Source organism: Camelina sativa, chromosome 10 (genome assembly GCF_030686135.1).
Source record: "Camelina sativa cultivar CO46 ecotype springtype chromosome 10, ASM3068613v1".
In the NCBI taxonomy this organism is placed as follows: Eukaryota; Viridiplantae; Streptophyta; class Magnoliopsida; order Brassicales; family Brassicaceae; genus Camelina; species Camelina sativa.
The window spans coordinates 6395894-6409476 of NC_141889.1; the positions used below are offsets into that span (position 1 = coordinate 6395894).

At 37.2% G+C, this 13583-nt stretch overlaps 3 protein-coding genes and 1 pseudogene across 6 annotated transcripts; 3 read left to right on the forward strand and 1 right to left on the reverse strand.

Moving 5' to 3' along the window:
• The first annotated feature begins 359 nt into the window (after positions 1-359).
• Positions 360-3194, forward strand: LOC104717616 (uncharacterized). 2 transcript variants are annotated; one of them, XM_010435218.3, is made up of 11 exons: positions 360-869; positions 1091-1121; positions 1223-1236; positions 1327-1377; positions 1645-1714; positions 1920-1986; positions 2095-2162; positions 2381-2504; positions 2635-2674; positions 2791-2858; positions 2960-3194. In XM_010435218.3, the coding sequence occupies exons 1-11, from the start codon at positions 642-644 to the stop codon at positions 2970-2972; spliced, it is 774 nt and encodes a 257-aa protein (XP_010433520.1). In that variant the 5' UTR covers positions 360-641; the 3' UTR covers positions 2973-3194. The 2 variants fall into 2 exon arrangements, with proteins under 2 accessions (XP_010433520.1, XP_010433521.1); XM_010435219.3 differs by having other exon boundaries at positions 2738-2858; positions 2960-3192.
• A 731-nt stretch (positions 3195-3925) lies between these two features.
• LOC104717618 (arginine--tRNA ligase, chloroplastic/mitochondrial) lies at positions 3926-8540 on the forward strand. 2 transcript variants are annotated; one of them, XM_010435220.3, is made up of 18 exons: positions 3926-4118; positions 4497-4570; positions 4682-4821; positions 4935-5010; positions 5098-5199; positions 5283-5498; positions 5600-5680; positions 5795-5878; positions 6007-6111; positions 6211-6389; positions 6564-6648; positions 6749-6935; positions 7042-7111; positions 7297-7366; positions 7446-7535; positions 7818-7886; positions 7983-8081; positions 8197-8540. In XM_010435220.3, the coding sequence occupies exons 1-18, from the start codon at positions 3992-3994 to the stop codon at positions 8305-8307; spliced, it is 1965 nt and encodes a 654-aa protein (XP_010433522.1). In that variant the 5' UTR covers positions 3926-3991; the 3' UTR covers positions 8308-8540. The 2 variants fall into 2 exon arrangements, with proteins under 2 accessions (XP_010433522.1, XP_010433523.1); XM_010435221.3 differs by having other exon boundaries at positions 3933-4118; positions 4493-4570.
• On the reverse strand, positions 8378-9279 carry LOC104717617 (protein OXIDATIVE STRESS 3-like; annotated as a pseudogene). Its single transcript, XR_015569163.1, has 2 exons — positions 8936-9279; positions 8378-8748 (listed from the first exon to the last, which is right to left on the reverse strand). The product of XR_015569163.1 is annotated as a protein OXIDATIVE STRESS 3-like (transcript).
• A 557-nt stretch (positions 9280-9836) lies between these two features.
• On the forward strand, positions 9837-13291 carry LOC104717619 (ATP-dependent 6-phosphofructokinase 3). The gene is made up of 13 exons (XM_010435222.3): positions 9837-10452; positions 10715-10761; positions 10865-10904; positions 11007-11069; positions 11152-11289; positions 11375-11533; positions 11621-11674; positions 11747-11815; positions 11906-12035; positions 12126-12391; positions 12488-12530; positions 12614-12768; positions 12927-13291. The coding sequence occupies exons 1-13, from the start codon at positions 10351-10353 to the stop codon at positions 13125-13127; spliced, it is 1467 nt and encodes a 488-aa protein (XP_010433524.1). The 5' UTR covers positions 9837-10350; the 3' UTR covers positions 13128-13291.
• Positions 13292-13583: the final 292 nt, after the last annotated feature.

Sequence of the window (13583 nt, forward strand, 5' to 3'; positions counted from 1 at the left end):
TCAAATCTTAATCTCAAAGCATTATAGTGGGGGTGTGGGACAACAAACAAGCAGACAACTTGTAAGCTTTATAATCATGACATCTTCTAAGAAAAGTATAATATGTACCAAAAGGAAATTGTAACTTGAAGGTGTTGATTTCTATTATCAATCTTGATCATAATTACAATTACTTTCATCGTTTTGTTTTTCATGATTTCATCTCTAAATGTATTGAATAAGTGTAGAGGAAGGGTTGTAATTGACAAAATAATTTTTTATGGGGTTATAATAAAGAAAAACATGTGTGTGAGCAAATAACGTAAAAAAAGTGATTGTAATAGGCTACTTTTAAGGCCCACTTGAATAATTACGGCCTCGTCCGTCAAATGAGGGTCGCCCGCTCGTGAACCACTAGCGCCGGAGTAACAACGCCGTAGCCGTTATTACTCTTAACGGCGTCAATACGTTAAATATATACATCCGACAGGCAGCAACAATGAAACGACGCCGTAGTAACTAGTTCTGTCTTAAGGGCGTCATTACGAGGCATCGGGAATTTAACGACGTCGTATTTTCGTATCGCGACGCCGTCATCAATTCATCATTTGTATGGTTTTTAGCGAGAATCATCAGTTTCCCGATTGCCGAGTTAAACGGAGATGAGAGGGCTTTACCATTTCAAGAGATTCTCATTTTTTCGATCTCTCTTATCCTTCGCTATTGCCACTTCTCCCGGAGCACTAACGACCAGCAGGTCACTGTATTCTTTGAGCCGGTCGTTGTCATCAGCCCCGTACGCCGCCGGTGGATGCTGCCGAGAAACGCCTCTGCTTCATTCCCCGTGGTCTGCTCTGCAACGCCGCGGTGTTAAGGTTAACGCGATTCAGGTAAAGTTTGATTGCGGAGATTAAAAAGTTTCTGCTCATTTTGATTAGCGAATTATATTGCATTTCTTCATTTTTGTTCTTCGAGAAGTGTTGTATTTTAGATAAATTGAACTGTTTTCGAGTTGAATCAAAGTTAATACGAGTAAAGCTTTCCTGTGAATTTGATTTGGGCCGACCATGTTGCTAGCTCACTCTGATGTCTTTTGGGTTTTTAATTTCAGCTAAGGGCAGGGAATGTAATTGAACGAACAGGTTTGTTTTTGAAAGTTTTCTCCTTTTGATTATACATCTGATCGTTTTTGGATGGGTATATGATGATTTAACTCGATTTGATGGAACGTGGCCACCTTCAGGACGTACTTTTCGGGTTAGTAATTTCTACATTTGTTTTATATCCTCAGTGTTTTTTTAGTTCTAAGCATTGAGAAACAGTAGTTATCCGTTTTTGATGTTGTAGGTTGTAGAAGCAGAGCATAAACAACAAGGTAGAGGAGGAGCTTCCATTCAGGTATGAAACTCTTCACGAGTTATCATATTCTCTGTGAGAGCACCAACTTAGGACATGTCAATCTGATTTAATGATTAGGCACGTGGGTTAGGATTTGATTCGTGCTGAGCATGACCATATTTGTTTAACAAGTGTCATCTTCTGTTATAAGTTTGTAGCACTTTACTTGTTTTATGCAATCAGCAGTCCAATGATTTGATCTTATTTTCTGTTAATATTCGGTCTCTTAGCCTCAACATTTGCGTCTCTCTTCTTTGTGGGAAATAGGTTGAGCTTCGTGATGTTGACAGTGGGAATAAGCTTAACTTGCGCTTTGGATCTGAGGAGTCGGTTGAGAGTATGTTGCTTATTCCATAGCATTTCTAGCTTAGTGTAAATTATTCCTTTACCTAAAATTTGTTCCTTTTGGGTTTTCTAACTATTTTGTTATTAGCATTGTAGGATAGGTCAGTTATTTTACTGTGATATTGATTGATTATATCATTTACTGCAGAGGTCAGTTACTTTACTGTGATATTGATTGATTATATCATTTACTGCAGAGGTTTTTGTTGAGGAGAAATCTTTCACGTGTTTATATACAGAGGGTGATACTGCATATCTGATCGAGTGAGTCCATTTTGTGTGTAGTTTCCTTACCTATTTTATATCAACTTAAACATTCTGTTGGACCTTGAGTTGCTAAAGATTATTTCTTGAACTATGTATAACAAACAGGCCTAATACGTTTGAGCAAGTTGAAGTGCCATTGGACATATTTGGCAAAGCTGCTGTATATTTAAAAGGTTGGTAGCACGGTTACGTCATTCATAGTGCATGTTGCTTTTTGAATCCTTTGTTGATGGTTTTCTAAACAACAATCTAAATAATCTGAGTGCAAAGCAGCCATTGTTTGATGATGAAACCCAGTTATGTTGTTTTTGCTGAATGATTTGTGCTTGTGCTAAAAATAATAACCTATCTGCTGTGTATCTCTTTGTCCTTTCATTCCTCGTGATTGCAGAGGAAATGAAAGTTCAGTTGCAGCTGTATGATGGAAGAGCTTTATCTGCATCTATTCCTAAGCATATCACATGCACAGTGGTAGAAACACAACTTCCCATGAAAGGCCTAACATCAGCTCCTCGGTATGTCCTTATAAAAAAATCAGGAATTCGATTTCTCTATAACATATTGTTGATTCGCAGATGTACCATTTTTGTTTCTTCAACACCATGAATCAATCTTGACAAAAACGCCTTGTTTCTTAATATGCAGGTATAAGAGAGCTCTCCTGGATAATGGTTCCACTATACAGGTAAGTTGCAGCTATTAGTATTATTATTAGTTGATCTTCAAACTTCATGCGATCAGGAGCTAGTCTGGTTCATATAAGTACCAAAGTAACTCTCGGTTCCACCTTGAATTCCACAGGTACCATCTTATCTGGAGGCAGGTGAAAAGATTGTAATAAACACTGAAGATGACTCTTTTGTTAAAAGGTACCATTATTAAGTCAACTCTTTAAGTCAATTAGACCGTTCATTATTGTTGTTATAGGCTTTTCTCACGATAGTCCTTTTCTTGCTTTCTCTTAATACAGGGACAACAAATGAAACTCTTTAAGTAGACGTTTAATACAACTCCTACGGAGGATAAAATTAGGGGTTTTAGTATTTATGAATCTATTATCATTATTCCTGTTCTCATAATCTCGGAGCTTTGAGATGTCGATTGTCACAAGTTCTTCTATATGAAGAAGAAGACTTATCACTTATCAAGTTATCAGTGTGTACAAATATTTCAGAATTATAATAAAGGTTAGTTTTTAGATTGCATACTAGGCATACTGTTAAAAAAACTAAGAAAAAGGAAGCCCTTTTATTCCCTCCGTGTATCCGTCCAACTATCTCCGCCGTTCCCTTTTGTTGAGGTGGAAAAATTCTCAGTGATGGCTTTCAGACTATCACTTGAAGCGAACTTACGGAATTGTTGCTTAAGTTTTGCTTACATGAGATTAAGCTTTGCTCTGATGGTGCAAATGAATTTGTTAAGTTACTAGGACTGGTGGCGATTTGTTGCGTCTTTATATCCAGAACTCAACAAACTTTGCTGAGCTTCTAGAGGCATGTAAGCTTCGACATGGGGGGAAAAAGACTATCCAAAATATTTTTGCGTATCCAGACGATTTTTGAGTCATGCAAAGGGTAAATGTGATTCAACTGATATTTGGAGGAGCTATTGACCGGTTTGATAGGTTACTTATTGAAGTGCCAAGATCTTTTTGCTGATACTATCTGATATGCTTGGAGAAAACGCCAGGGGATGATGTTGGTTCGTGAAAGTTTTGACATTTCCAGTGTATTTGAATGGGGAAGAGGTTTAGCCATTGTACTTGTATCACACCAAATGCAATCTTTGACACAAGTACACAACCATAGGAAGAAAGAATGAATATAGGATACTGATCAACCTTTTTTATTTGGGTCTATACTACTGGGCCTATTATATTTTCGGCCCAACACCAAATGTTTCCTGAATACTAATAAAAAGGATAAAGTAAATAAATAAAATAAAAAATAAAAAAGGAAAAAAAAGGTTTGGAGATTAAAAAGAGTGAAGAGAAGAGAGAGCAATGGCAATAAGTCTAACCCTTTTTCCGGTTACAGCAACGCCACCGCCGTCTTCTCTCTTCTCCTTCAATCGTTATTCTCGTTCCCATCATCATCACTTCTCTTATTTCTCTTCGTCTTCTCAGACTGGTAAAATAATTTCTCCTGAGCTCTTATCTCCCGATTTTGTCTCTCGTTATCTCTACTTGTGGTTATCTGTTACATTCTCCATTTGCTTCTTACTTTTTTTTTAGGTCATATGTTTAACTTTTCTATTGCAATTTTTGTTTGAAGATTATAATTTTTGTTATTAGCATCTTGTAATTGTTGTGCTGCTAATAGTTTTTTTTTTTTTTTAATATCGAAAATGCTGAAGATGGTAAGTGTTCGTTTATATATCAACATGTGTAGAGTGCTGTTGATGGAACTCGAATTGAAGAGTGTAGCAATTTATAATCAAAGTTTCATTGTTCTCTTTCTATTGTTGCATGTACTGATTTCGCTATTGTGGTTTTGTAACCTAGACAGGGAAATTGAGAGCAACGGCTTGGAGATTTGCTTTCGCAACCAGAGCTAAGTCCTTGGCAACCATGGCAGCTGTAGTAAGTCACCATTTGTTTTTTTTTTGCTTTAATCCAAAAGAGAAAGTTTAACAGAATGAAGAACTTTCCCTGTTTTTCGTGACTAATTTTGTTGAGTGCTGCTGATGACAGAATGAAGAATGTACGGGGAATCTAAAACGCCAACTCGCAAAGCTATTTGATGTGTCTCTCAAATTAACAGTTCCTGGTGAACCTAGTGTTGAACCTTTGGTTGCTGCCTCCGCTCCTGGAAAATTTGAAGATTACCAATGGTCCTCTCTCTCTCTCTCTTTCATTTAATTCATTGAAATTATAGTTTCAATTAAGCTCTTTTCTGTTTGCTGAATTATATATATATATTTTTTATCAAAATTGTTGTCTGCAGCAACAATGCGATGGGTCTATGGTCCATAATTAAAGGAAAGGGTACTCAGTTCAAGGGTCCTCCAGCTGTTGGACAGGTTGGTTTGGTCTTTAGAAATTCGTTGCTTTTTATATGTCCTGAAGCAGATACGTTTAACTCTTATTCTGTTTCCTTTTTCACATAGGCCCTTGTTAAGAGTCTCCCTACTTCTGAGATGGTGGAATCATGCTCTGTAGCTGGACCTGGATTTATTAATGTTGTACTATCACCTAAGTGGATGGCTAAGGTGCTTATGCTGTATTTGTATAGTCATTTCTAGTGCTCATAGTAATATATGTTTATTTTAATTGTTTTCTAATTTACCCGCAGAGTATTGAAAATATGCTTATCGATGGAGTTGACACATGGGCACCTTCTCTTCCGGTTAAGAGAGCTGTAGTTGATTTTTCCTCTCCCAACATTGCGAAAGAAATGCATGTTGGTCACCTGAGATCAACCATCATCGGTGACACGATAGCTCGCATGCTCGAGTTCTCGAAGGTTGAAGTTCTACGCAGAAACCATGTTGGTGACTGGGGAACACAGGTAACTACTTTTCTGCTCTTCACATGATTTTTTAACCTCGAATTTTATTATTGTTGGCTTCCAATGTGTACCAAAAAATAAAAGCTGATTTTATTCTGCAGTTTGGCATGCTAATTGAGTACCTCTTTGAGAAATTTCCTGATACAGATAGTGTGACCGAGACAGCAATTGGAGATCTTCAGGTCAGCTGCTTTACATCATCTGGCCTCTTAAGCTTTAATGTTTTTATTATGGTCTCACAACCTTTACAGATTCTATTATGTAGCAATATTGAAATATCAGATGTCGTTTGATAGGTGTTCTACAAGGCATCAAAGCACAAATTTGATCTGGATGAGGAATTTAAGGAAAAAGCACAACAGGCTGTGGTTCGTCTACAGGTAAACAGCAATTCTCCCAACCTAAATCATTGGTCATTTTTCTTGCGCAGAGTCTCAATTTGCAGCTGCCTTTGGTTGCAAGATCTAAATTACCCACTTGTCTATCTTTTTTTGTTTCTTCGGTGCAGGGTGGAGATCCTTTATACCGTAAGGCTTGGGCTAAGATATGTGACATCAGCCGAACTGAGTTTGCCATGGTTTATCAACGCCTTCGAGTTGAGCTTGAAGAAAAGGTAAAGATATAGCTGGACCTATACTATACTATTTGAGATAAAATGGAAACAGAGATACATTGGTGGGTAATGAAACATACATCGATTCGTTCATGACAGGGAGAAAGCTTTTACAACCCTTATATTTCTAAAGTAATTGAAGAATTGAATACCAAGGGGTTGGTTGAAGAAAGCGAAGGTGCTCGTGTGATTTTCCTCGAAGGCTTTAACATCCCACTCATGGTTGTTAAGAGTGATGGTGGTTTTAACTATGCCTCTACAGATCTGACTGCTCTTTGGTGAGTTGTCTTTAATTGTTCCATGAAATCTGACTTTAGTAGCAATCTTTTGCAAATATGTACATCCATATATTATGACTTTCCGTGTTTGTATTTACTGGAGTGTGTGGCTTGATCTGAACTTGCATGTTGTTGAATGAATTGTCTGCTGGTGCTAAATTCTACTTGGCTCAGGTACCGGCTCAATGAAGAGAAAGCTGAGTGGATTATATATGTGACCGATGTTGGCCAGCAGCAGCACTTTAATATGTTCTTCAAAGTAGGTTTGATGAATGCTTTTTTTTTGACGTCTTGTGAAATGTTATCCCTTCATCGAAACTGTCAGTCGTAACTGTGGTTTTCATATTACTCTGAATCAGGCTGCCAGAAAAGCAGGTTGGCTTCCAGAAAATGATGAAACTTACCCTAGAGTTAACCATGTTGGTTTTGGTCTCGTCCTTGGGGAAGATGGCAAGCGATTTAGAACTCGGGCAACAGATGTAGTCCGCCTAGTTGATTTGCTAGATGAGGCTAAGACTCGCAGTAAAATTGCCCTTGTTGAGCACGGTACCTACTTTGTGTCAGCACTCTCTACGTTTTGAATTGTTATATCATTCACGTAGTCAGTTATTATTTGGTATATCCATCCCTTATATGTTGTTTCTCTGTTTAGGTAAGGACAAAGAATGGACACCCGAGGAACTGGACCAAACAGCTGAGGCAATTGGCTATGGTGCGGTGAAGTAAGTATCATCTCTATACTACTGCTGATGATAGTAAATTCAGGCAGTATCTTCTGGCTTTCGGTGAATTTTTGTAATTAAAACTGCACAAATATGATGAGTGTTCTGTCAGGTGTTTCGACAGTTGCATATTTTTATTTTCATGCTACAAGCTAACTTGGGGTTTTGTTTATTTTTTTTTCAAGGTACGCTGACCTGAAGAACAACAGATTGACAAATTATACTTTCAGCTTCGATCAAATGCTTAATGACAAGGTACTGGAATTTGCCACCTAGTTTACGTATTTGCATAGCAGTCACCTGCACATGCTTATTGATCATACGTCGTGAGCAGGGAAATACAGCCGTTTACCTTCTTTACGCCCATGCTCGGATCTGTTCAATCATCAGAAAGTCTGGCAAAGATATAGATGAGCTGAAAAAGGTATGTTTAGCCGCACGAACATAAATCACTTAATTTTATTCTTTGCTCGACTTGGCTGCACCTGAACCATTGTCACTATTAGTGCTACATTAAAATCTAAAGCTTAAACAATTTCCAGAAGTGTTACAACTGTTAACGCCATGCCAGTGCTATAGTTTGTGCTATCTTTCACATCATCGTAATTAATGGATCGGCGTACACCTACGTAGACCATTATTAGTTCCTACCCTACGCAGTACGATGAAGAGTTATTCTTATGTTTCAATATATGCTTCATTGCAGACAGGAAATCTAGCATTGGATCATCCAGATGAGCGAGCACTGGGGCTTCATTTGCTTCGATTTGCTGAGGTAACACATGCTCATTAGATACTACTTTCATATTTGACTTCCTTATCTTGGTAACGTGATGAACAATTGCATAACACATGTGTGAACGATCTGCAGACCGTTGAGGAAGCTTGCACCAACTTGTTACCGAGCGTACTGTGCGAGTACCTCTACTATTTATCTGACTACTACACCAGATTCTACTCCAATTGTCAGGTGTGCATTCCCCAACATTCCATGTTTTTTTATTTGATATGTTGATATTGGACTGTAGCTGCATAATCAATCAACCACCAGTCGATGGTCTCACTTAAAACATGAACTTTTACAGGTAAATGGTTCACCAGAGGAGACGAGCCGTCTATTACTTTGTGAAGCAACGGCTATAGTCATGCGGAAATGCTTCCACCTTCTTGGAATCACCCCTGTTTACAAGATTTGATGCATCACATCACAATTAAACTACTCAAAAGATGAAAGGTTTTAATCCATTTTGACAATTTTCTGCACAATTAGTGAAAAGGCGTTTTTAGCCCAAAAGTTCTCACATTTCTCATTTAGCTTGGGCAACTTGTATACAAATGAAATACAATGTTAAACTGAACCCAGAAAGTTTGTTTTTGTCATGTCATTGAACTGATTTTGGTGAATTATGAAATGGTTTTAAAAGTTAAATCTTGAATTGGAATGGCTTGAGGATGTTCTTGTGGCTTTCATGGAGACTGTGGCCTTTGGTCCATAGAAATAACCCCTTTTGCAGCTTGAATTCATTCTTGATCCTCTCTTCTTCACGAGATCCTGTAGACTTGTGACATTTGCTAGAGATGTGAATGACTCAGATTTGCCTTCATAATACTTTGAAAGTCCTCCTTTCTTGACGTGTCTGTGAAAAAAAAAAAACACGATAAGAATACAAATTGTTAATATTTTCCGTGTCAATCAAAGTGAAGAAGCACATGGAGATGATTCTCTCGATATATTATTATTACTTATGGATGGTATTTCAAATTCGAAACATAAACAGAAGCTGAAACAATTTGAGGACGAGATTGAAGAGAGCCATTACATACATGATAGGGAGCTGAGAGATGAGGTCAGATAGATCGTCAAAAGCCCCATTTGAAGAAGAAGCATCCTCTGTTAAATCAGATGAACACATGGATATAGAGGATGAGGATCCTGAAACTCCAACAACACCACCTTCTTCTTCTGTTGTCGAAATCATCATACCATCGTAAACATTCATTATTTTTTCTTTTTCTTTTGTCAATTTATGTCTGGTTTCTGATCTGCTCTTTCAGTGTAAACCAAAACGAAAAACAAGAGAAAAGTTTTCTTGAACAATAAGAACAGAACAGAGAGTTCTTGACGAGATGTTTGTGTTCTGTTTTAGTTTTTTTTTTTCATTTTTGATTAAGGTGTGTTCTGACTGTTGTTATATATATATATAGATAGCTATAGAGAGGGGATTACATAATTGTTTGTAGATAAGAGAAGAGATACGGTTTATAGTAAGAGAAATAAAAGGATAACGAACGAACGATAATGTATAGGTGTACTACTTACGTGCAAGCTGTGACCTATGGATAACGCTTTTACTCTGATTTGTTCTATCAAATTTATTAATTCCTTTATAGTTATACCTTAATTATTTCTCTGGCTTCACATAAATAACATAACGTTCACTCTTTCATCTTGATCATCATCATGGTTTTGTTGTGTTTCCTAATTTTCAAATATAAAAAAAAAACGGATCGGTTAATGTAATCACCACCAACACAAAAATATCAAACCGAGATTAAAACGACGAAAAATCAAACCGGACCGCATTATAGTCATCATGACTTTGACCTTTGACTTGACAACCAAGTCACAAAAAAAGAAAAATCAATTTAAGGGTAACGAAAAAATACTAAAAAACAATAAAAAAATAAAAAAATGTAAATAGTCTTTTCTAGAAAAAGTATCATCGACCTTTCTCTCCAAGTACTCGACTAGTCGTAGTCGTAGTCGTCGTCGTAAGTACTGTCAAAATAATAAGATCCCAATAGCGAAGAAGAGTATAAACTCACTCGTCTACGTATTAGTTATTACTATATTCTTATTTTCGTTAACGGCGCCACATGTTTGATGGAATAATCAAATCTCTCCAGTGATTACCAAAACCACCATTTCCGTACACCCCTTTAATGTCCGGTTTCTCTCTATCTGGGTTTTGTGATTTGTTTAACCGATTCTAATGGTCAAGAATTCTCTAATCCTATAAAAAAGGGTCGTCTTCTCTTTGATCTACGGATTTGATTCCATCTTTCTAACTTTTTCATTTTCTAATCAAAGTTTCTGTCTTTCAAAATTTCGTCGTAGTCGATTTGTCTCGTTGACGACTTCAAAGTCTCCCATACGAGAACCCAAAAAAAAAAAAATCCCATTTTTATTAAAGTATTAGACTTTTTTTCCCCTGAAGATTGTTGTTTCGTGAGTCGTAATGAGTACTGTGGAGAGCAGCAAACCGAAGATCATTGAAGGTTCTTGTGGTTATGTTCTACAAGACGTTCCTCATCTCTCTGATTACCTTCCTGGTCTTCCTGTATGTTTTTACTTCTCCCATCTCTTGATTTTGAGCTTTACGGTTCCAAAAGGTTGAAACTTTGATTTAGATATATTGATGGGGTTTTTGTGCATGTCTCTGTGCATCAATTTCAGCTGCTAACTGTTTAGTTTTTATTTGGAATTTGAGATAGATCAAATTCTGTAATATGGTTTTAGTCATTTATCATGTTTATTTAAAATCAAGTGATGGTTAAGTTTGATTTAACAGAAAGTTTCTTTTGGGTTTTATATTATTGCAGACTTATCCTAACCCATTGCAAGACAATCCAGCATACTCTGTGGTGAAGTAAGTCCTTTTCACCGATGTTTAGCTGACTATGATTCCTATGGTGATTGAATCATTAGCTTCCCAGTTATTAAATGTGTTTTCGTTTTTTGGAAATTTTCAGGCAATACTTTGTTGATGCTGATGACAGTGTTCCTCAAAAGGTATATACATATATCTGGTTTGAAGCTTTCTATAATATCCATGGCTCCCTGAGAGTTTAGAATTCATGTTTCTCTTATTGGCTCTTCTCCTTGTTGTTTTAGATCGTTGTTCATAAGGATGGACCAAGGGGAATTCATTTTAGACGAGCCGGGCCACGTCAAAAGGTTTTTCCTTTTGTCAAATTGCTTCATTGTCATTAGTCGTCCATCTAAATAAGATCCTGTTATTGACTAAGTTCACTTGCAGGTGTACTTCGAATCTGATGAAGTGCATGCTTGCATAGTTACCTGTGGGGGTCTTTGCCCCGGCCTTAATACCGTGATCAGAGAAATAGTGAGCAGTCTATCGTACATGTATGGAGTGAAGAGGATACTGGGAATAGATGTAAGCTTTTGTGATTGTAATCTCTTGCATACCTAAACAAATACGGTCTTTTGTTTGTTTCATTTTCTCATCCGTCTTTTTTCAGGGAGGATATAGAGGCTTTTATGCTAAGAATACTGTCTCCTTGGACTCTAAAGTTGTAAATGATATCCATAAGCGCGGAGGGACTATCCTTGGTACCTCACGAGGTGGTCACGATACCACAAAGATAGTTGACAGCATTCAAGATCGAGGAATCAATCAGGTTTCCATAACAACTACCTATTTTAAAGTGTCTCTTTTTAAAAGTATATAAAAACTCGTTGTTTATGTAGTCTTTTTCATCATTCAGGTTTACATTATAGGAGGAGATGGAACACAGCGAGGAGCATCAGTTATATTTGAGGTAAATTCCATTGTCACCGTTCAAATCTGTAAAATCTCAGAATTCGCTGATCTTTTGATGGTACCTATGCAGGAAATAAGACGACGTGGACTGAAAGTTGCAGTTATTGGAATCCCAAAGACAATCGATAATGACATACCTGTATGTAGTCCTCTCTCTGTTTCATCTCTAGAAAAAAAAGCTGTATTTTCTATATGAATATATTGAGAAATTTACCTTTATTCTGTGCAGGTGATAGACAAATCTTTTGGGTTTGACACAGCGGTAGAAGAGGCTCAACGAGCTATTAACGCAGCACATGTGGAAGCCGAGAGTATAGAGAATGGTATTGGCGTTGTCAAGCTTATGGGTCGCTACAGCGGTGAGTAATCTACTCTTCTGCTTCATCTTTGTTTGCCTTATCAAGCTCTCTTATTATATTATTTCACAAGTGCATGAACTGCTTTAACAGGGTTCATAGCGATGTACGCTACTCTAGCAAGCAGAGATGTGGATTGTTGTTTGATTCCGGAGTCACCATTTTACCTAGAAGGAGAAGGCGGATTGTTTGATTACATAGAGAAACGGCTCAAGGAGAGCGGTCACATGGTGATTGTGATTGCAGAAGGTGCAGGACAAGATCTAATGTCTAAGAGCATGGAATCTATGACACTCAAGGATGCATCTGGTAATAAACTTCTAAAAGATGTTGGTCTTTGGCTGTCACAGAGCATCAAGGTAAACCACAAATTACAGAGAAAGCCACAAACATTATTTGATATTAAAATCAGACTAAACTTATCATGTGTTAAATTTCGTTTATCTTATACGTAGGATCATTTTAATAAGAAGATGGTGATGAACCTCAAGTACATTGGTACAATTCTTATCCCTTCCACTCTCTCCACCATGAGTTTCTTGTTCCCTAATCTTAGCGCATTTGTCACATCTTACTTTCAGATCCAACATACATGATTCGAGCTGTTCCTAGCAATGCGTCAGACAATGTTTATTGTACACTTCTGGCTCAGAGTGCAGTGCACGGTGCAATGGCTGGATACACTGGCTATATTAGTGGTCTAGTGAACGGAAGACAAACCTACATTCCCTTCTATGTGAGTTATAATCCGCTTTAAATTTGATGGGTCCAAGTGGTTAAACTAATGAATCGTTAAACCACCATGATCATCATGTTGTCGTTCATCACCATCACTATACCATTGTTGTCATGGCATCATCATCATCATCATGTCGATTGGTTGTGATGTTGCAGAGAATAACAGAGACCCAGAACCATGTGGTGATCACAGACAGGATGTGGGCGAGGCTACTCTCTTCGACGAACCAGCCAAGCTTCTTGTGCCCAAAAGATGTCTCTGATAACAAAGAGAAACTGATGTCGGCTCTTCTGGACGATGGCAACTGCAATGGCACGGTTGATGTTCCTCCAGTCACCAAAGAGATCACAAAGTGACACTGAACTGAACATACAAGAACTACAACATATGCTTTTGTTTGGCGTTTTCAAATGATGTCCCATGTCTTAGGAAGAGTAAAATAAATTGAGGATTTTACCCTTTTAGTTTTGTTGGATGCTTCATATCGTAAATAAATTTTAAACCTCCTCTGCCATGAAAACTAGCCATGTATGGTTCCTGTACTGTAACGGTCTCTCTTTCAAAGTTATAAAACCGGTATTTTAAAAAAAGAATAACTAGAAAAAAAAAAATATATTGTAAATAAATAAATATAAATATTTGTTCCATTCATCCTATTTTGCATATACCTATGTAAATTTGTGTATGAGCTATAAAAGTAATCACACTTATATGTGCTATTATTCACTCCACTAGATAAATGATCACTGTTAGTAAACTTTTGTTTATTTTATAGTTTAAGATAAATTGTACATTTTACAGTTTATTTTACA